Below are 23,854 nucleotides of genomic sequence, written 5' to 3' on the forward strand. Positions count from 1 at the left end.
TTATTTTATTTATTTAGTTTTTAGCAAATGAAATTAATAAATCGATTTAGAATATTTGAAAATTTAATTTTAGCATTAAAAATTTGGTTCTCCATTATTTTTTTTAAATGAATTTTTCTATCGATGCAAAAATAAAATTTTTCTAATTTAGTTCAAATACACTTTATCTTTAATTCTTTTTTCTCTTACTTTCATTTTCATGATCAAACCTGTTTAATGACCTAAGTTGCCTATTTTTGTATCTTCTCGTTGATTGTAAACTCAGATATTTCCTTCTCCCCCCCCCCCCCCTGCATTGCTAAGTTTTCTACAGGGTGATTGTTTTTCTGGTCAAACTTCTTCCCCCGTTGTTTTTTCAACCAGTCAAATGGGTGAAATTGCACATGAAGTTCCCCAAATGGGAAACGGTAGTAAAGTTAATCAACTCAACATGTTCAAGAAGTGTGTTCCAGTGGTGTAACCAGGATTTAATTTGGGAGGGAATGTAACATGTGTTTTTTTTTTAATGGAGAGAAACCTGGCATAATAACCGGTGTCCTCAAACCCGATTTGGCTTAAAACCCTCTAACAAGCTAATATTTTCAGCTTTTATCTCAACACACTTTTGACAGAAGGACTCGGATCAGAAGGAAGTTGCTTTTTAACCAGGAACTACACAGCAAGTGTATTTTGAGCATAATATTTCTCTTTGTGAAAGAATAACGTATGCTTTTTTTCTTTAATGAAAAGTTTTTAAGCTTTATTTTTCTTCAATATGTACAAGGAGTAGAAAATATATTACATACATGTATGATTGTATGCACTCAATTTCACGTTTTCTTATATTATTGAAATAAGAGAATTATGTGTGAAAAATTGGCCTTCTTTATCTTTGAAATTTTTACTCACTTCGGGGAGGGTCCAGACTCATGCTACACCACTGATGATTTCGGTTCTGTAAATTCCTTAATTTCCTCATTCTAAACTTCAAAACATGTGTACATGTGATTTTTGCTGCAATGTCCCTGCTGGTTGCACTTCACACTTCAAAAACAGTTCATTTGTCCAAGTGCTATGCCCATTTTCGGATGATCTTGTCACTTACACTTAGCTGGAATCGATTGAGAAATAAGGTCTCCAAAATTCGCAAGCTTCCATTCTTGGGAAGAGCAAAGTTCTTTGATTTCTTGCATTTAATTCATAGGAAATGGGACAAGTTGCATTGAATTTTGGCCATTCATTCCTTCTTCCTTCCTCCAAAGGATGCCTGTCAAAAATAAAGTTCATTTCAGATTTTGATATTTTTCAATACAGTGAAGCACCGTTTATACGTTTCACTTTTGTACGTTTTTATCGTTTATACATTTTTATAATTGGTCCCTGCAAAGTCTAATACACTTTAACCTATACCTATTATATGTTTTTTCGTTTGTACGCTTTTTCATACAGTCCCTTCAAAACGTATAAACGGTGCTTCACTGTATACAGTAAACTTTCGATGGTCACTCATCACTCAGGGGACTCACATCGTGGATAATCAAATAATAGTGCATGACCATTACTAAGAATGGCTTTCAGTTTGTTAGGTTATAAATCAGAATATATTCACGAGCTTGGCACACTTCAAAATTTTTTTCAAATGGTGGTTCTATTCTTGTGAAAACGCAGCAATTAAGAAAATATAATAACTTACTATAAACACAATGGTGAACAAGTATTGATACCCAAATACAGGGGCGCCCCTCCCCCAGAACGCTAATTTGAACAATTTTCAAAAATACTCTTTTTTTTTATTCGAACGAAGATGAACGCGCTTTGATTTTTGAATTTCCATTTATATTCCCTATATAGACAATATAATTTGCAGTTTAAAGAACGTTTCGCCCCTCATGATGCAAAGTGCACCCGAATACAAGGATTGATCCCAGCCAATTTTTCTAAAACTTCTTTTGAAGATCTCTCTGATGCGATAGGGTATTATAAAAACGATGTGTGATTCGAGGGGAATTCGCAAGGTGAAAGTTAAATGGCAAAATTCAGAAAGTAAACCAACTACCTCATACGATGCTCTTTTGGAGTGCAACCGGGACATTTTTCCAGAAATCAACACACTGCTTCGCCTGTTCATAGCACTGCCTATTTCTTCTGCTACCGTGGAGCGATCGTTTTCAACATTGCACCGTCTCAAGTCCTATTTAAGGAGCAAAATGATGCAAGAACGCTTAAATGGATTAGCACAGCTTCGTATCAACAAAGATATAGTTGTAAAACCAGATGAAGTTATTGAAGAACTAACCAAGAAACAACCATGGTTAAACTTTGTATTGTAGACAATAAGACAATTTTACGTAAGTGTACATATGCAATGTGGATATTTAGAATTCATCAAGTGTAAGTGATTTTATTGATTATTTTGTTGTATTTTTAAGTGATTTCATGCGATTTTAACGTGTTCCTTTTTTTTTCTTTCCTTGAATGATCTTAAAAATATGAATAATTTTGAGCTTTTGGTGATAAAAATTCTTATGCATTTTGATTTATTTCATTAATATAGTAAACGAAGTAATAACAAGTATCGATTTCATTTATTAATTTGAACATCTTACCGCCATACTGTTGTTTCAGAGTACTTTAAAGTTTATTCTTAACGTGATTTCAATTCTGGCATGAGAACAATTAATGTTTTTGCAACAGTTTTTGAATAAATTGCAAAACTTATACCATTTTAAGAAATTTTACTAAATAATATTACTAATAATAATAAATATATATTGATGTAAAGAAAGAGAGTGCTGATAGAGTGTTGTGAAAAAAAAATTGTGCCCCCCCCTAAAAATATTTTCTGGGGTTGCGCCCCTGCCCAAGTAAGGTAAAACACTGAGATAAAAATCACAGTTCTAACAGCCACAGAGCAAAGCATGCTCACACAGCCGAGAGAAAAACTAGGCTGGGATCCACTGTTTCAGCTGCAATTTATATACCTGCATCAGATTCATTTACAAGTTCCCAGAATATTCTAGCATTTTCTATTCAATATTCTTCTAAATTCTAGAGGTTACAAGCGTTGTCCATTTATTTTCAGGTTTGAAATACTATTTATATGTCAGGTTCAAGCTGTCGCCAAGCTTGGCGAATTTTGACAGTTTAGCTCCAAAAAAGATGCCAAATCAAGAACTAAGGTAACATTGAGTGAATGTTAATGGAATGAACGAAATTAGCAAGATTATAATAAATTAAGCAGATAAAACATAAACATAATAACTATTAGCAAAATTTGTAACTGTATTTTAACCTTTTTTGAAAAAATAATAATAATGTTTTGGTAATTCAAAGTATAATTGATAGTAAAGTATCAATCTACAAGACAAATTTTGGAACTTTTTTGAATAAATATTCAGTAGGGTAGCATGACAGATAAATGAACCATAAGCGCAATTTAATTTTCAGAACTTAATAATCAACTATATTAATAACTAAGTCTCTATCTGTGTCATTCAGATTTCTCAAGAATGTTATGGAAAATTGACGAACGAACCAGATATAAAATAGTTCGAAATTTACGAGGATCATGTTTGACCAGGTTGAATCTTTTCAGGACATTAATTAATAGAGATATTGAACTATCTAAAAGCAATGGATGTAAAGGCATCTGATCTCTTTTACTGGATGTATTTACATCCAATAGCTCACTATTTTGCATTGAAAAAGGATTAGGGGCTTTCAATCGATCGTTTATTCAATACTAGCCGCCAGCAGGGCTGCGGAGTCGGGAGGAAAATGGTCGACTCCGACTCCAGGATTTTGAAACGTCCGACTCCGGCTTTTATATATTTTTTAAATTTTTTTAAAAAGTCAACCCCTTTATGGGAAGGAGGAAAAGTCCCTAAATAGAGATTGAAATATTAATTCCTTTTTATGAAATTTTCGCATTGAATTTTATTGTAAACCTAAGATGCATACAACGTTAGAAATTCGATTTGAAAATCAAATTATCCAGTAAGTGCGATTTCTAAAGGGAGATTACTAAAAAGTCCCATTTAAAAAAAATGAAAAGGATTAATTTGCTCCCCTTTAATGTTCAACAAACAGATGCTGATCAAATCCTGCGCTTTCTATTTTTGAAAGCACAGAGAAGAGTGAGAGAAAGAGTTTTGAAAGAAAAAAAACTTTTTTGCTAGGTCAAAAAACTTTTCTTGAGAGGGGGCGACCCCCCCCCCTCCTGGGTGACAATCCATCTGGTGGGTGACACCTCAACTTAATTTCAGAGTTAATATAAATTGAAATACTTCAATTCTGAAAAAATTCCCCAATAATAAATTTTAAATTTCATCTTAAAAATTTCAACAAAAATATTGCACTACTCGTATATTGCAGAGAGAGAGGTCGGGTACATGGAGCAAATTTTACACAAAATGCGGCGGTATACAGCTTTGTACGAATAGCTTTAATTATACCTACATTTCTTGGCTCAATTTTTAATTTAATTTTTTTATTGGCAGCTAGAATTAACTTTAATACGAAGATTTTAAATTAACTACAATTATTGAGTGTTGTAACCAACAAATCTTGTACTAATTTTATTTTGTACTTTTCAGTGTTAACCAAGCTTTCTTAGATGAAATTTTCAGAATTAAAAAAAACATTTATTTAATCGGATCTTTTGAATTTACCTCAGAAGTTTCCCGACTTGCTCTAGCGATACATACATTCCTTTTACTATTTTATAACAGAGATCGAGGTAAAATATATATATATATTTTTATTTGAAAGTGATTATTTAGAAAATGTTAGGCAACAAAACTATTTGCTGACAGTTGCTATCAGTTAAATAAAGTTAGAAAATAAGCAAACTAGGAGATAGCATAGGCAGGCCCCTCCCCCAAGTTCAATGGCGCAAATTCCCACCCAAAATTTTCTCAACCCTCTTACCCATCCCCCTTTTTTATTTTCTAGCTCTTTTATGTTTTTTATTTTTCAAAAATATGGTAATTAATTTATTATCTTAACAATTTTTTATTTATTTGCTTATTTATTTATTTTTAATCATTATAATTATTATTTTATTAGAAAAGTTCTGTGCTATGCCAATGACAAACATACACACACGCATACAAACTAAATAAATAAATAAATAAAATGAAATACAAACAGAATAAAATAAATAACTTAAATCAAAAATAAATCAATAAATAAATTTAAATAGACAAATAAAAAAAATTAAAAAATCCCCCTCAAAAATTTTGAGGGCGATCCCCCCCTGTGGGCACCCCTGAGCGTAGGTAGCTGTTACTAAAAGTTCGATAAGCATTCAAGCCAGTCGGTTTCCACAATGAGTTATTTTCTTATTAGTAGGTATTTATACATGTAATCAAATCAATTGGTAGTCAATTTTTTTTAATGCATGGAGAATCAGTGAAAATTAAAGAAAAAAAAGAAACCTGGAGTCGGCATGTTTTCGAACGCAGGATTCGTACGCTCCGGGAATTCCGGGAAAACCGGGAATTGTCAGGGAAAATGACACTGTCAAAAATGTCAGGGAAAAGTCAGGGAGTTTTCAAATTTTGTCCTCCAAAAAATTTTTGTCCGTTTTTTTTCTCAAGGAATTAAGTACTATGAGATCTAGTCTTCGTTTTTATTGTGATTTCACGAAAAAAATTGTAAATTTTTATCTAAACCGACGCTGACACTTAAAAACTGCAATCGAAAAATGAACGTTTTTTTTTTCACAACGAAAAATGCGCCAAAAGAGCGAAGATTTTCTTACATGGAGTCAGTGAGGGGAACGCATTTCCTTCTACTGCCTAAAGTTTTAGATGGGTTGCCACAACATTCTGTTCGGTTCAGGGTTCGTACGCTCCGGGAAAACTTGGAATTATCAGGGAAAATGACTTAGTCAAAAATGTCAAGGAATTTTCCAAATGTGTCCCCAAAATTTTTCTTTTCCCAATTTTTTTCCCAGGGAATTTCGTTTTATAAGATCTAATCTTCATTGTTATCGATGTATTAAAAAAAGAATTGTAACAATTTTAAAGCAATGAAAAAAGTGGCGACCCAAAAAATCTTCAGCAGCTGCCATTTTTGGCTCTCAGTAGTTCCCAAGGGAAAAAAAATCAGGTGAACAGCAATTATGCAAACTCAACAGGAGAGAAGACAATTTACTGCTTCGGAAGCACAACCTGTAGATGGGAGGGTCGATCGGGGGGAAATCGTTTTTTTTGAGCAATCACGATTGCTTATTGTTCTCATTTGACTGTTTTGATGTCCTATCTTTTTATTTTCCCACCGCCACCCTCCGCAACCTGTCACCGTCGACCGGCTCCTCACGATGCTGCTCCTAGAGCGAAAGCCGTCTCCAGGTTGCATCCATGTCCTACACACACGCGCATACATACGCAGCTGCACACACACACGCACGCACACACACACACATACACACAACTACCCACACATTCATGCCTGCACACTGACACAAACACATATGCCTACACACACATACAAATACCCCCCCACACACACACATTCATATACACAACTACCCACACACTTATGCCAGCACACAAACACACATGCCTACACACACATACCCCTACACACATACCCCCCACACACAAACACACACGCCTACATACACACACTTGTGATTGCGAAAAACATAATTTGAATTCAAGATGTCAAAATTCAAATTAATTTTTTTTTTTTTTTTTTAATCGGAAAATCATTTCAGCTACGTGTGAAACGTAGTCGCCATCTTTGGTCATTCACAAGATGGAAGTAGATACGATCCAAAAATGCATAAGTTTCTAAAAACAAAGCAGAATTGGATGTTTTCTTTAATTGAAAACTGATGAAAACAACAAAAAATGGTCTGCAGATTGTTTTTCTATTTTATTATTTGTAATAACTTTCTTGAGAAATGAAAAATTTTGTTCTTAAAACTTAATCTTATCCTCACTGCCTCGGACGCAAATGTGATAAAAACTTTTCAATGAATTGTAGTATCATGAGGATTTATTATTTTTTAATTGTCTTCATGCAACAAATTAAAAAAAAGTTATTTCTTATTTTTGGGTATAGCCGCCATATTTGGTCATTCCCAAGATGGAAGTACACAAGACTTTTTCAACTGCCTAAGTTCCCGAAAACGGCATTGGATGTTAATTGCAATGCAAACTATTGAAAACAACACAAATTGTGCCCTTTTTTCCGGATAATTTGTAATTATTTTCTGGAAAAATGCAAAATTTAATCTTCATACCATTTTTTTGTTTTAATTGATTTAGACTCTTATGTGCTAAATACTGACTATTTTGCTTTTATTGTAGTTTTTTAAGGATTATTAATTATTTATTACTACTTTTATACTACAAATCCAAAAATCTACTTATTATTTTAAATTTTTCACTTTGTTGCCATATTTGATCGTTTGCACAATGGAAGTAGACTTAAACTTCCAGAAACAGAATTGGACGTTTATATCAATGTGTAATATTGAAAATAACATTAAATGTGCAAAAAGTTATGAATTTTTGAAAATTAACTATTACTTTCTGGAAAAGAAAGTTTGAAATTTTAATGTAAGCATCCTTTAATATGAAAAAAAAAAAAAAAAAAAGATTATTGGCATTGGCCTATGATTGGCGGAGTTGATTTTTGTTACTATGCATTACATGGTATGCCGATTGATGCAACAAGTTAATCATATTTACACTGAAATTTAGCATTGCATTTTGCTCAATATGTTTCGTGTAACCTACTTATAAGAAAATAAAAAGTATTGTAAACCAAAAGCGGATGCTAAAAGGTTGCTGCAGGACTACAGCAAAATGCTATAATATTACACGTGACATCAAAGAAACGCTAAAATAAGTTGAAAGTACTCTGTTTTCAACAAATAGTAAACAAAATAAAACAATTTTTAACAAAATGTTTAAAAAAAACTTAAAATTTTGACAGAGAAAACAAACGAAAAAAAAAAACCAAGTTTTTTTTTTCTAAGGGGAGAAGTTTCAGTTCTTCTGCATCGCTACTTTAAACAATTTTAATTATTTTGAAAATATTACTATTTAAACTTAAATTTTGAATGAAGCGAGTAACCTGGAATTTTCTAAAAAACAACCTGGAAAACCTGGAAAAGTCAGGGAACTTTTTTTAACCAAAAGTGTATGAACCCTGCGAACGACTCCGACTCCTTCACCTCAAAATCAGTCCGACTCCGACTCCACAGCCCTGGCCGTCAGGGCGGCTAGATTAGCCAGTTGCGGTGGGTTGTAAATTTTCGGGAGCTTAGCTTCCTTCTTGTCACATGCAGCCGTACATCAATTAGTAACCAGTTCATTAATTTTTAACCCGACGCATATTCCGTCCGAATTTCCACTTTACCATTAACTTGAATTAGTTAATGAATAGAAAATTAATCTTCAGTTTGGCACACCCCTAGAACCATTCCATTGCCAGTCCCCCGCGCCTCTTAACCATAGACATGAGGAACCTGGTTCCCATTTCTATGCTCTCAACCAGAAGCTTGAACCATTCAAAGATCGAAACACTTACGAGCATAAAAAGCGTGAGAAATTATAAGCAAAGGAAAAAGTGGCCATATAGTTTTGCTGAGGCGAAAGGTGGACCTGGGAGGACCTGAGTAGGAGAAACGGGCAGGCTCTTCCAAAAAAAAAAAAACTCCGCTTTGATGGAGAAAAACGAAATCGTCTAAAGAAGAAACTATTTAAAAGTGATTCCGAAAGAAGAACAAAGAGTAAGAAAGTTTCGTTTTTAATTAATGTCTCCGCTAATTAAGGTAGCACATTTTTTTCACCTAGCTAAGCATGTAGCCAGGAAAATTACGAATCTATTGATACCTGGTTCGAACATCAGTTTTCTGTCGTTCATTAGGAGTAGCAATGCCATAGATAGATAGTCACATACAATCAACTTTTATTAATTTTAGACTAGCCGTCAAGGCAATTAGATTAAGCCCGCGACCTCGCCACCTTCGGTGGCTCACACAATCCGACTCCGGTGGGCTGGTGTACAACTCCGATCTTCCGAAGTACTGAAGTACAGCGCCTTCCGGGCTGTGCTGCCTTTGGCTTCGGTTAACGAAATAAATTTAAATGATGTTTTCGATATCTAAATTACATTCCTTCAAAGGAAAAGATGAAAAACACATCGCCTGATTCGATACATTAATTAATAAACAGTGTGCTAATTTCTTTTCGCGGCGCAGCTCCAGAACCATTCGATTCTGAACTATTCAATAACTTCCGCTTTAAGCAGAGAAAGTGAGAGATATTACGAACGCAGGATAACATGACCTAAAGAAAAAAAACTTTCGCTGTGTGAGACCTTGCCAGAGTAATTGGGAATAAATATGGGTAAAAGTGTTTCGAAAGAAGGGAAAAATCTTCCGAACGAAGAACCGATAGGAGAGAATGTTCGGTTTTTAATCGTTTTTAATTAATATCTCCGCTAATTAAAGTCGTACAGCTATGCCACATCGCTAAACATGTAGCGAACAAAATCGCGAATCTGTCGATACCTGGTTCGATCCAGGAGTAGCAATGACATAGATAGATAGACACATACAACAACATTTATTAATTTTAGATTTATCACGTTCATGCTTTCTCAAAATCAATAAACTTTACATCACAATTCAAAACTATTTACATAGCAGACATTTTTATAGCCCAAAGAGTGGAAATAACAACCAGGGCACGTGTGTGGATTCGAACCCACAGCATTAGTCCCACAGACAGTTCGCAAAGCGAGAATTTTTCATCGCTTGGCATTTGTTGGTTTCATTTGTAAGAGTTTACGAGCTCTGCGTCAATGCTGATCTTTACACATGCACTTTGAATTCTGCTTCAGTTTTCAAAGTAATTTTGACTCTAGGGGTAAATATGGTGACAATGCTACTTTTATACTTAAGCCGTTACCCAACAGCCGATTTATCCTTTGAATAGATAGGTCACACTCTTAGAAATTTCTCGAGGATCTACAGCTTAAAGTTAGTTTCGAATTATTAGTGCGAAATCCGGGTGGGATTGAATTGTTCCCGAAATGTTCTTTCAAAGTCAAGCAGTTTCCTTTAATCATTTTCGAATCAAATGAATGCTGGTTATTTTCATCAGAACACGCATTTTAAATTCTGTAAGAAGCATACTGTTTGATATTTTAAACCGCGACCTTCCTCGAATTAGCGCATGCGTCAAGTAGCTTCTGATTTTATCAAAATAGGGGAGATATTGATAAGAAAGATAAGGAACGTGAGGGGATTTATTTATTTATTTTTTGTTTTGTTTTGTTTTGTTTTCCGTTGGATTCGTTTACTAGAAGTGTTATTTTGAGTTGAAGCTTTTTTTTTTTTAATTTATTCCCCTTCCTTATCAATAAAGCAGAAATGCTGCCATAGTGCATTTTCTTAATCCAGCTCTCACCCCTTTTTAAAATAGAACCGTTCAACGGTGCTAGTCGCAGCTTTCGAGGTCGGACAGTATTGACTATTAACATTTACATGTAAAAAGGTAGGGGAAAAAGGGGCACATGTGAACAATTTTCTTCATTTCTTTATTTTTCAAAAAATATTATCAAATTCTCAACGCAAAAGTGTTTCCATGATTGAATAAGCTTTTCTTCGTGTTGTGGATTTTTTTGAGATTTTTTTTAAAAATTATTTCTATACTTTATTATATTATTTTTAAAAAAACGTCTTCAGTTTTTCACATGTGCCCCTTTAAGGGGGGCTATGTGGACAGGCCTGGGACACATATATGAACTCGGGTAAAAAATGCAGGAGAAGCATATTTTAAAAGAAAATTCTTCAATATGAAACATATAGTACCTAAGAAACAAACACGTTGAAGGTTTTGTAATCCATTCTGCATCAGTTTTAATTGTACATTAATTGTTCCACTAGGGCCGTGGTAGCCCGATCGGTAGAGTGTCGGATTCGGGGCCGGAGGGTCCTGGGTTCGAACCTCGATGGTCGAAGATCCACCGTCGTCATTAACGGGGACTGGGCGACATTAAATATGCTCGTGGTCTCAATGTCCTCCAAGTGAAACGATACCTCTGGGGGTGCTAGCACCAGGTAGCTATTAGCTCCTGGACTAGTTCTAAATTCTCATTAACTGTTCGATCCGGTGATGGTGCTGCCATCTATCGGTATATAAAATAATGGAGGCAAGGCACTTAGTATGCAGTCCTCGACATAAATACAGTTGTAGTCAGTTGTGACTCTGAATAGGAATAGGAATAATTGTTTTACTAAGAAAATATTTTTTCCCGAACATATTATTGCTCCCTGTCAAAATCTCGTAGCCTGTTCTGATCACTGAATGGGCTAGAAAAAAAAACTTATACGACCACATAATAGAAAGGATTTTTTATTATGTGAGGGTTATTCTATATAGATTTTGTTTTTAAACTCCATATATTGTTTGGTGATGTATTTTAAAATGATTTTGAACATCAGTTTTTAATTAAATGAAAATATTTTGTGTCTTTTTATTTCCTGTAAGTATTATATAACACTTAACTATTGAACAACTATTTAGTAGCAAAACAATTTAAAAAAAAAATAAACATAAATAAATAAATACTTAATAATATTAATAACAATTAACAATAAATTTACAAACTAATTATAGGAAAATAATAATTATAAATATTTACACATTTTTTAACACTTATAATATCCTACACTAATAATAATGTTACGGAGAGCGGCTATGGGAATTGTTCACTTTTGCCCCCTAGATGTTGCGTTCACAACTGCCCCATCGTCTACTTTAGAGCTAACTCGCAAAAATAAAGAATTTTTCATTTAATTAAAAAAATAATTAACATAGTCATAAATTTACTTGAATGTTTATACAATGGTTCGTAATTCTTAGGTTTAGCTTAGCAGTTAGTTTTTAAAATGTTTTCACGTGAAGAAGACAGTGATGACATTTTTTCAACACCTGCTAAAACAAAGAAGTAGCCACGACAGAAACATAAAATGGCTCACTGCTCTAAATGCTTTTCCAAAAGGTACAACTGGTATTGTTCTTGTTTGAGAATTTTTTTCCACTTTTCCCCTACCTGTAATTGCAGATTACTGCAGACACGTGTTTTCACGTTACAAGGAACGCCTTTTTCAGTGCAAAAGAAATGAGCTTGTGGATGAAAAGTTTTCTTTCTTTACTTTTCAGCACAAAGGTATTTATTTATCGTACCGGTAATGTTTATTAAAAAATAATAATGGCAACAGGAATTAAACAGGTTCGATGAAAAAAGTTACTATAATATTATTTACTTAATTAAAAATATCTAACTTACTTTTGCAATAAACATTTATTTGCTGCGTTATTCGCTGAATATACTTACTAGACTCAAAGAAAATGGTTCAACTTTTCTTTAAAACTCAACTTCTCCAATCCTGTCACTTTTATTGCTGATCGAATTTATTTAAATAAGTTCTCCTTTCTCATTCAATGGTGCCTATTATACATATACTGCATCATTTTAATACATACCCACATCGTGCGAAAGACACCCATTTATGAATCAAATCTCGGCTAAATCTTCCATCTTCCGGAGTGTATTGATCATCTTTTATAGGGAGTCCAAATGTGTAAGGAACATCATCAAAGTGAGTTACTCCAAGCCATTCACTATTTTGATGATTTAGGGATTGGTGCGTAAACCAGTAAGAGTAAGCATGGTTTAAGTTTTCAGCTAAATAAAGTGTTGGACAGTTTATTGCATAGTCTCCAAACGAATCTGATATGGCTGTCGCAATTGCAACCGAATCTCCTGGAGGTATGTTCTTTAAATAAAATTTAAAAACGTTGTCAGCTGAAACACTTGGTACTGTTTGGAATAAAGCTCGAATGATGGGGAGGGCTGTTTCGTTGTCTATTTTTGGATTCCGGAGCAGCGGAAATAGATCTGCCATCATGTAATTTAGGAAAATTGAGCCTTCATTCTTTGTGGTCCCGATTAATACGTCAACATCTATCTGTTCCGTCTGGAAGGCTTTGATTGGGTTTTTTGGGAGAAAATCATTTTCAATGGAAGGTAAAAAGAGAAAAGGAAGTTTCGAAGTAAAGATATCTTCTGCTTTCGCAAGATCTGTTGGGTCCTTCTTTTGCAAACAAAATACAAGTTCTTTAGCACTTCCATCCACATTTTCAGGACCGCATCCCACCATCTGAGCAAAAGTCAGAGCTTTCACCTTAGCTTGTTCTAGATTGTCCACAAATAAAGAGTGGTAGGCAGATCCACTTTGCAAAATGGCTCTGTGGAATAGTTTTCGGGAAAGTGGAGATATTATGTGCATACTAACAGACAGTGCGCCAGCACTTTCTCCCATTAGTGTTATGCTTTCTGAGTCCCCTCGAAAATATTTAATGTTGTTCGTTATCCACTCCAGTGCTAAAGTTTGATCGAAAAGTCCCATATTGCCTTCTGCATCTTTGGTGCCCAAGTTGAGAAATCCAAATACTCCTACTCTATAGCTGATGGATACTACCACAACATTGCCAAGGGCTGCTATGGTACTCCCGTCATAAACATCTAAATCCGTTGAGCCAGAATAAAATCCTCCGCCGTGAATCCAAACAATAACAGGAATGTCATGTGTTACTTTGTTGCATACTTTTGCTGGTGACCAGATGTTCAGGAATAGGCAATTTTCACTTGGAGGAGTGATCGGCAGCCAGTCAAATTTTCTGCTGGAGTATTGCATGCATGGAGGAGGCAACTGGGTAGCATCAAGTATTCCTGGCCAAGGTTTGACTGGTTCTGGTCGCTTAAATCTTTTTTCACCCAATGGAGGCTCTGCGAAAGGAATACCGAAAAATCCAGCAATTGTGGTATCGAATAATTTTATATTTTTTCCGATGATAGAGCCGGTGGTAGTTTTTACTAATGGTCCTGAGTCTTTGAAATATGAGCTGCTCTTGCAGTTAGATCCAACAGCTGCTGCGATAAGGAAAGTTAAAGAAAGTAAACCTGAAAAAAAAAAAAAAAACCCGCATTTATAAACTTTTATCCATTTTATAGAATATACACTCATTATCAAATGAATATAGAATATGCACTGATTATCAAACAACCTTTGAGATTTCGTCTGGAGGGAGTATCATGATATGGATCACGTTCTGCTGGCATGGAAGTGGTGCCCTGGTGTTTCTCTAGGGTAAGCAGTCATTGGTAGATTAAGTGAACCCTGAAATGTTGTATTTTTATGCGGATAGCGCAACGGATACTTCATGGACGATAATGCAACTAGGACTCGACCGATGCATCGGCCTGGCCGATGCATCGGCGCCGATGGTTCAACAATTTAGCCATCGGCATCGGCATCGGCGGCCGATGCTAACTTGCAGGAAACATCGGCCCATCGGCCTGAAAAGCATTGAAAAGCCGATGGAAGTGGCCGATGTTTTCGAAAAAAAAAAAATCTTTGCTGTTTTACTTTTTAATGCAAAGTAAAGGAAGTTATAGTTTTCATACAAAATTGTTTAAACTTCAGTATGAATTTCTATTTTAGTCATCCCTGAAAGAGTTTTTAATACTGCATTCAGGTACCAAAAAAGTTAATAATTGCGTTGTTTCTTGCGGCTGGATGTACGTATGTATCTGTCATAAGTCATAACTCAAAAATGGTAAGCTGTAGAACGTAGAAGGTTAAAATTTCGCATGTAGGATGTGCGTACGTTCCAGTGTTGCACTTTCCTTTTGTCTTCGATCGGGTATTCTAAAAAGCCTATTTATTCATTCTTTTTTGGCTATTAATTACTTATTTCAATACAAAACTATATAGCGTCTCAGTCTGACAATCATTTGGTGATACACTCTATGACAAAAAAAATCGACGCACCAAGAAGGAGTGATCCAATTGAATTGGTGGATAGAAAGGTGGAACGGAAATTGGTGGATAGGAAGACAATGCACATAATAGTAAATGATTAAATTCTTAGAACAATTGAATAATTTATGTCAGAGTTACAGTAACAAGTTCAATAAGGTATTGACCCGCCTCTAGCCTAAATACAAGCTGAAGCAGGGCGTGGTAAACACCGAGAAAGCTTCCGGACGTTGTCCTGTGGTATTTCAGGCCAAATATTCGCTCCAATTGTCGGACGAGGTTATCAACATTTCCTTGCCAGATGCAATCGCCATCCCATCATATCCCAGGCATGCTCGATGGGAGAGAGATCTGACGATCTGGCAAGCCACGGAAGAGTTTGGCAAGCTTGCGAACAGTTCATAGCAACACATGCCGTATGTTATCTGTCATTTTCCTGCTGAAAACCAGTCGAGGATACTACAAAAGGAACGGCAACAAAACAGGTCTTAGAATGTCGTCGTCGCACCACTGTGCAGTAAGTGTACCTCTAATTACGACCAAAGGGGTCCAGTTATCAAAGGAAAAGGCACCCCAGACCATAATGCTTTGTTGAGGGCCAGTGCGGCGTGCAAAAGTGAAACCAGGATCCCTCCTCTGCCCTGGGTGTCTTCAAACACGTCTTCGATGATCGTCATGACACAGATGGAAGCAGGATTCGTCGCTAAAAACTATACATCCCCAGTCGGCACCATTCCAACCTGATCGAGTCATGCACCACTGTAATCTAGCTCGGCAGTGTGTAGGCGTCAGTGGCAGGTGGTGTAATGGTCGGCGCGAGCGTAAATTTCGTTGTCCGTCGTCTGTAAATGGTCATGATGGACATTGGTGTTTTGGTTTAACGTCTGATGGTTCATAGAGATGAAGAAAGCTCTGTGACAGCTGATCGGACAATCACTGTCATCACGATCTGTTGTGACCCTAGGTCGAGCGCTAACATCCTGACGCTGAACTCTGCCATTTTCTACCCATCCTTGCCAGCATCTTCGAATCGTCGCATCACTTCGACTCAAATGACGAGCGATTCTCCGATTTGACCAGCCGGCCTCTTTCAATCCAATGATATGACCTCTTTAAAACTCCGACATTGCTCGTAATGAGCACGGACCATGCGGCGAGGCATTTTAAAGTTGTTGAAAGGTAATCTGAATCGCAATCAAACCGAAAGTTTTAAGAACTGTTGAAGAACTGCTCTTTATATACATGTGCTGGATGCGCTGGAGATCATTCTGATGATATTCATTCATTAGACACCAAATTTTATTCATTTGCACATCTGGTCGAAACAATCCTGCATACAAAATTTCAAAGCAATCGGATAATTTCTTCTTGATGCGAGATTTTTTTTTTTTTTTTTGTTATAGAGTGTATATACCCGAATTGGAGACCATGGAAACAAATATGAGATGGCAAAACCGGTTTTTGTGTCATTTTGTTAGATTCCCGTTGAACCGACGGTAATTTTTAGAACTCTTGCGTACCCCCCTCCCCCTCCCTATATTTCTGAAATTAAACTCTAGTTGCACATCCGAGTTGTTTAAAACTAACACCATTCATAAAAATAGAGATTTTTTTTTTCAAACTTAATCTATTGTTTAGGAAGAATTTAGAGCATTAATGTAAGAAATTGATTAAATACGTTTTGAATGGTATTTGAATGGAAAGTTCTTAAATATTTAGCGATTTTTTATTTTACTCCAGAAATGTCATTTTGAGTATTTCTCATTCTTGTTTCATCTTTAATGAGCCATCTTTTTTGCATCATTTATAGCGATCGATTTTTTTCTATTATAAGTAACTATTTTCATGTATTTTTATAAAATCAATGAACGAGTTATTTTCGTTTTCATCATATTTTTAATACGTTATAGAAAAGTTAAGGATTTTCTATTAAGCAATTTTTTAAATTTCAGCAAATTATTGTTAAATTGAAAAAATTAATTTGAACTTGTTTGTAGTGCTTCATAAAAGATTTTAAACAATTAAATTGTTCAATATTATGTACGCAAACATCAGATCAAGTAGTATATGTATTCAATTATTAACTTGGAGTAAATATTGAGTTTTTTTTATTGTAGCTGCGTTTTAAGAACCTCATTCTTTTCATGGCTATTTCTTTTTTCTGAAAAATTTATGTCCCTGTTATAGCTTTTATGAAAAATGCAAATTTTTCTATTCATAAATTTTAAATAAGTATAAAATTATTCCTATTATGATTTATTATTGTAATTTATCTGTTACTTTTTTTTGTTTAATTTCATGACTAAAAAATGTCTATGTGCAATCTTTCCACTTTAATTGCAATTTGTTGACGGTTTCATATTTTTATTCTTAATTTTTTTTTTTTTGAATGATTAAACAACATAATTTAAAGTTTTTTAACTATGTATAATGCACATAATCCATGCATTATTACAATATTGCTGAAATCTTAGTTATATGTTCAATTTAATCGGTTAATTTAAAAATTTTCTGTTTCGATTTTTCTAATTTCTGAGTTACGATTTAATTGTGTCATGTTATGCAAATCATCAACAAAATTCTCACGGATATATGGTGGTAGTTTTCTTTTCAGTTGATTGACCATTATTTCTTTTCACTTATCGAATTCTGTAATCTTACTACCATTTTATTCCACTCATGATAAAAATTAAAAATGGTTTGGAATAAAGTAAATTCTTTCTTGGTTATTCATTTTGTTCTACGATAATATATTCAAGAAAATATTTTGCATACTGTCCATTCCAACTAAATGCTGCTGAAAAATATGGTAAGTTTAATTAATTTAAGATTAAAAAAAACCCCATATTCTTACAAATTCATACAAAACAATAAAAATTTTTACCTTGTATAACGTTATCCAAGTTTGTTTATCCAGAATTTTCGCTTTCACCAATTATTAAGGAAATAATGAACACTAACATTATTTTGAGAAGTTCGAGAATACTACTAAGGGACGAATTAATTTCTGTAGCTGAAAGCAAACTAAGACACATCGATTGCGTTAATAAATCCTCAGAACAAACTGACTGTGTTTACGTCAACAGACACACGTGGAACGCAACGTGGCAATGTTTTAGTTTCATTTGCAGTTTTGTAAATCACCGCAAGGTAGCGTATTCGAGCGCTAGAGTTCCGAATTCTTTCTTATTCACAAATTTTAAGGATTTCGATTTTAACGGAAAATCTCAGTCTCAACTCAATTCGCAACTTCAGCGCTCGAATACGCTACCTTGCGGTGATTTACAAAACTAAAGAAAAAGGTAAAACATTGCGTTCTACGTGTGTCTGTTGGTAAACATAGGCAGTTTGATATGAGTAGTTATCAACGCATTCGATGTATCTTAGATTGCTTTCAGCAACAGAAATTGTTTCGTCCCGTTATGGTATTCTCGAGCGTCTCAAAATAATGTTAGTTTACATTATTTCCCTCTAAAAAAGCGAGTTGATTTTCGTAAATGGCGAAAGCGTACACACAAGAAAACCTTGGATTAACAAACTTCGCATTATCAACGAATATGCTCGTCTGTTCGATGCATTTTTTCTTTTTCTTTCTTTTTTTTTTTTTGAGCAATCACGATTGCTTATTGTTCTCACTTGACAGTCCTTGATGTTCCGGTCCCTTTTTCAGCTTGGATCAGGCCTGCAGCACCACCGTCCACCGGCGGCGGCGCAGCTGGTCCTGAGCACTGTCCCCCGGAATCCACTTTTGCTGGGCGGTGGCGTCCATGTCCTACACACGCATGCGCATACACAGTCACCTACGCGCGCACGCCTTTACACACATGCACACGCCTACGTGCACACACGTAAGCCTACACCCACACGCACACAACTATGTACACGTAAGCACCCAGGAGGAGGGACATGCTTGGGCGGGAGAGCCATTTCTAGAAACAATAACTCTAACTAGTAGAGTCTTGTCGCAACTCGTGATAGCGAAAAACATAATTTGAATTCAAAGTTTCGGAATTCAAATTAGAGTTTTTTTTTTTTTTTTTGAGCAATCACGATTGCTTATTGTTCTCACTTGACCGTTTTTGGCGTCCGTGCCTTTTTCAGCTTGGACCAGGCCTGCAGCACCACCGTCCACCGGCGGCGGCGCGGCTGGTCCTGAGCACTGTCCCCCGAAATCCACTTTTGCTGGGCGGTGGCGTCCATGTCCCGCACACACGAACGCCTACACACACACACACACGAACGCCTACACACACACACACACGAACGCCTACACACACACACACACGAACGCCTACACACACACACACGAACGCCTACACACACACACACACGAACGCCTACACACACACACGAACGCCTACACGCACACGCACGTACACAACACTCACTCACACACATGCATACATACACTTACGCACCCACACACATGCGCCTACACAAACACACACGCTCGTGATTGCGAAAAACATAATTTGAATTCAAGATGCCAAAAACTCAAATTATTATTATTATTATTATTATTATTATTTTTTTTTTTTGAAAGAGGATAACGTTATACCAGGTAAATTTATTTTTATTGTTTTGTGTGAATTTGTAACAATATGGATTTTTTTTAATCTTAAGCCCGAAAGAAGGATTAGAAGAATTAGGGCTTTCATCCTTGCCTAGTTCAAAAAAAAGTAATTTAACTAACCTTATTTTACTACAGCATTTAGTTGGAATGAACACTATGCAAAATATTTTCTCGAATATATTATCGTAGAACGAAATGAAAAATGTTTAACGCTGAGAATTTTCATCGCCAAAATAGTGCGCCAACTCCACTTTATTGCTTACATTATCAGCTGAAATTTCGCCAAAAATGTGTAGGGTTATAGTTTTAGTTGTGTGAGCTAAGAACCCTTGGCGAGTTTTTGTATGTCAGTTATAAACCATTTTTATTTTTTATCATGTGTGGATTAAAATGGAGAAAGATTACAGAATTCGATAAGTTTAGTAGATCAATTAAAAAGAAAACTAGCACCGTGAGAATTTTATTGATGATTTGCATAGTATGACAGAATTAAATCATAATTCAGAAATTAGAAACATACGACACAGAAAAATTTTAAATTAACCGATTCGGCAATTTAAGAAATAACTCAGCTACAAATGTAAAACAATGAGCACTAGCCAAACAAAACAAAGAAGTATCATCTTCCTCTTTTGATAACACTGGTAAACAAAGGTTTTGTTACATGAAATATTAATAGTGTTCATGAATGCTAGTAGCCACAATGAAAATGTAGTTCCATCAAGAATTGATAAATTTCGAATTCAACATCGTGGAAATGTCTGTTTGCAACTACGAACTACGAAATTTGTATTAATTTCTAATGTTTAGTTATGCTTCTTGAATTCTCATTCCTTTCTACGTGGGCCAGAATATCCACAAGACTTTAAAAATTGATTTAAGAAGAATAAAACAAAAAAGTCATGCATTCAAACAAAAATTCCTAGGCTTATTAGCATTTTCTACGCTACAGCGTGCGTTTGTTTTACCTTTTTCATCCGCCATTAGACGGTGGCTACAGTGCCCCCTATAGTTTGTTGGAGTTGCAAATTGGCTACAATGGGGTCGTTTCCAAAATTTTAAAAGTATTTTTTTTTTCTGAAAGGGCACGCTTAAAAACATAGGATCTGATCATTTTTTAAATAATTTATTTAAGTTTAATATTTTTAAAAAATTACTTAAATCGGTGCTCTTTCATCGTTTAACGCATGATGAAATGCCATTCAGTGTTGCCATTCACAGTTCAAAATATTTAATTTGCGTCTTTACTCACGTGTATTGGCAACGATATAGTTGATAGCAAGCGCAGAGCGCAATTGTAATTCGCTTCTTGATTATCATAACGTGGAAATGCGTAGAAAGATGCGCCATTGTGCATCATTTGTGACGTCATAAAGACCACGCCTTGTTTGAAGAATCGGACAGTTTAAAAAATTAATTAAAAAATAACTGTTAGGAAAATGAAAGTATTTTCTGAGTTCATGTTATTATTGTTATTATTTTTTGCTTATTCTATCAATTTCAGTAACAAAAAGTACTACTTTTGACTAAAGGAAACAACCCCATCAAAAAGCAAAAGTATGATAATTTTATAATTTCTATTATTTTTCATTGTTTTTGGCAACAGTTAAAAACTGGAAGCAAAACGAGGGGAATATGACGGAGAAAGTAAACTGAGAAATAGTCTTTAAAATAAAATTGAAAAAAAAAAAAACGGAGAAATTAACTCGAAAGTTTTATTTCCGAAAATTTTTTTGAAAGAGAATGTAAATAAAATAAAAACAAGGTTTCACAATCTCGCTAAACTTTAATTTGTCAAAAATACATTTAATTATTGTTTTAAATAACATCGTGCAATTTGTCTGCAGGATTTATATGACGAGCGACGATAAGAAAGTACCTTCGTTTTTACCCAAATTATACCACACAAATTATTCCGCTACCCCGCAAGAGTGATGCGTGAATAATGGGCTTCTTTGTTCAGATTCAGGGCATAAACAGAAACCCGATTTACAGGCTTAGGTCAACTTCAGTTTGATTTTCAGTTCTACATTTATCTGAATGTTCGAAAGATATATGTCCACGATAAAGTGTTACTGACATCAAATAGAACAACAGTATTCAAGCATAATTATTAGTATTTTTTTTAAAGTTTCATATCATAAAATAGTAAATATTTTTAAATTGAAGGTTTGGGGTAGTATTGTGCTAAGCCGCAAGCAGTCACTTTTCGATCAAAATTTTTGTTTCTCGTAACTAAAATTGAAATAAACATGACAACGGATTATGTCGTTTGGAGAAAAACATACCTGGTTTTAGTACTGCAGAATATAAAATGTATAATAACTGAAAAATTCTACAACATATTTTATAAGTTGGAAATTGGCCAACTGAAAATTCACGTCATGTGGCATATCACATTCTTGCCTCGAGCCCTTCAATGGGGTTATTTCCTTCAATCAAAAGTACTACTTTTAGCCACTGAAATTGATAGAATAAGCAAAAAAAAAAAAAAAAATATAGACCCAGAAAATATTTTCATTTTCCCAACAGTTGTTTTTTAATTAATTTTTTTAAATGTCCGATTTTTCAAACAAGGCGTGGTCTTATGACGTCACAAATGATGCATTTTGGCGCATCTTTCTACCACGGTTCCACGTTATGATAATCAACAAGCGAATTAAAATTGCGCTCTACGCTTGCTATCAACCATATCGTTGCCAATACACGTGAGTAAAGATGCGAATTAAATATTTTGCTCTGTGAATGGCAACACTGAATGGCATTTCATCATTTGTGATGTCATCGGGCAGAAACATAAACAATAAAAGTGCACCGATTTAAGTATTTTTTAAAAAAATATTAAACTTGAACAAATTATTTAAAAAATGGTCATATCCCATGTTTTAAGCATGCTCTTTCAGAAAAAAATACTTTTGAAATTTTGGACACGACCCCATTGTAAATAGTTTTTTGCAATGCTACTAAATATTTTTAACCATTCTTATCTATAACACAATGAGGTTGTTTCCATCAGTCAAAAGTACTACTTTTAGTCACTGAAGTTGATACAATGAGCAAAAAAAAAAAAGTGGAGAGAAAAAAAATCTTTTTTTTTTTCAAAACGTTTAATTTTTAATTATTTTTTTTAAAGGTTCGATTTTTCAAACAAGGCGTGGTCTTCATGACGTCACAAGTGATGACTTTGTCGCGTACTCCACTGGCGCGACCTGAATGCTTACGTTTGCTGTCCAGCTTATGATAACTCAGAAGCAAATTAAATATTGCGTTTTACGCTTACTATCAACCGTATCGTTGCCAGTACATGTGAGTAAAGATTCGAATTAAATATTGTGCTCTGCGCTAACGGCATCAGTGAATGGCATTTCATCACTTGTGATGTCATGTGCAGAAGCGTAAAAAATGAAATTGAATCTGCTCACCGATTAAAACAATTTTTTTCAAATATTAAACTTTGCGAAATTATTTAAAAAATAGTCATATCCTATGTTTTTAAGCAGGCTCTTTCAGAAAAAAATACTTTAAAAATTTCAGTAACGACCCCATTGGAAAGCAGCTTCGTTCACTCTAGTAAAATTTGCAGTCATAAACAACGATCCAAAATTTTTATAGAATCTCAAAGAAATAAGACTAAATAAATCATTTTCCTACCCTGTGTGATCAAAATTCTCAGAATCGTTTGAAATATAATTCATAAATAATTGGCTTTTTTGGCTTCTATATAGTATTACTCTAAAATCTTGTGCAAAAAGTCATTGATGCAAGCTTTAAAATGTTCTTAAATACTTAAAAATATCCAAAATATAAACAGGTTTTTATTGATGAGTGTTTTCAAAAAAATTGAAATGCCAAACAAAGGAAGAAAAAAAAAACATTTTTTGTTGAAGTATTGTAAAATAAATAGCAAAAACAATAACACTTACTGAGCAAAGGTGTGAAACATCCTTGTATACGCACCATCATTTCTAATAAACAAATGCGTGAAAATTTTTTTGAAATGTTCCTGTGACTTCAGATCTTTTTATTATATACCATGCAATATAATTTTAAAGGTGACAAAGGTAAAACGGTTTCTCGCTCTGTGTGGGCGGTTCACGAAGATGAATGACACCTGCTTAGCCACTCAGATAGCGCACATGTCAGTGTGACGTCATCGCCTATCCCAGAATCGACATCCGGTTTTGAGACCTTGGTTGTAGAAACACACGTGCGAAAGTGGGATCGTTTGTTTGGGGAAATTAATGACAATCAAGTATACAAGGAAATTTTATTTACCATCAAATTCTTCTAGATTGAGGATGGAATATTTTGGACACTCCTAAAGTGAGATTCTGTCTTTTGTTTCTCTTCTCCTTTTAAATTTTTTCCTTTATTCGATTACAAATAATTAACTTGCGGGGCATAAATTCAGCGTTTCAAGGGCAAAATTTATTACAAACTAAAAA

General features: G+C 34.6%; 1 protein-coding gene across 1 annotated transcript; it reads right to left on the reverse strand.

Moving 5' to 3' along the window:
- Nucleotides 1-720: 720 nt before the first annotated feature.
- Nucleotides 721-23,454, reverse strand: LOC129225781 (acetylcholinesterase-like). Its single transcript, XM_054860290.1, has 3 exons — nucleotides 23,333-23,454; nucleotides 12,498-13,977; nucleotides 721-1,246 (listed from the first exon to the last, which is right to left on the reverse strand). The coding sequence occupies exons 1-3, from the start codon at nucleotides 23,370-23,372 to the stop codon at nucleotides 1,087-1,089; spliced, it is 1,680 nt and encodes a 559-aa protein (XP_054716265.1). The 5' UTR covers nucleotides 23,373-23,454; the 3' UTR covers nucleotides 721-1,086.
- Between the last annotated feature and the right edge of the window lie 400 nt (nucleotides 23,455-23,854).

Source organism: Uloborus diversus, chromosome 7 (genome assembly GCF_026930045.1).
Source record: "Uloborus diversus isolate 005 chromosome 7, Udiv.v.3.1, whole genome shotgun sequence".
Taxonomy (NCBI): domain Eukaryota; kingdom Metazoa; phylum Arthropoda; class Arachnida; order Araneae; family Uloboridae; genus Uloborus; species Uloborus diversus.

What these genes read in the sequence shown, in the direction of transcription:
- LOC129225781 (XM_054860290.1), bottom strand. Translation starts at nt 23,372, where the DNA reads ATGATGGTGCGTATACAAGGATGTTTCACACCTTTGCTCA. An exon ending in ATGTTTCACACCTTTGCTCA is followed by an intron (nt 13,978 to 23,332) that starts GTAAGTGTTATT and finishes TTTTTTTTTCAG; the next exon opens with GTTTACTTTCTTTAACTTTC. An exon ending in GTGTCTTTCGCACGATGTGG is followed by an intron (nt 1,247 to 12,497) that starts GTATGTATTAAA and finishes TATTTTTGACAG; the next exon opens with GCATCCTTTGGAGGAAGGAA.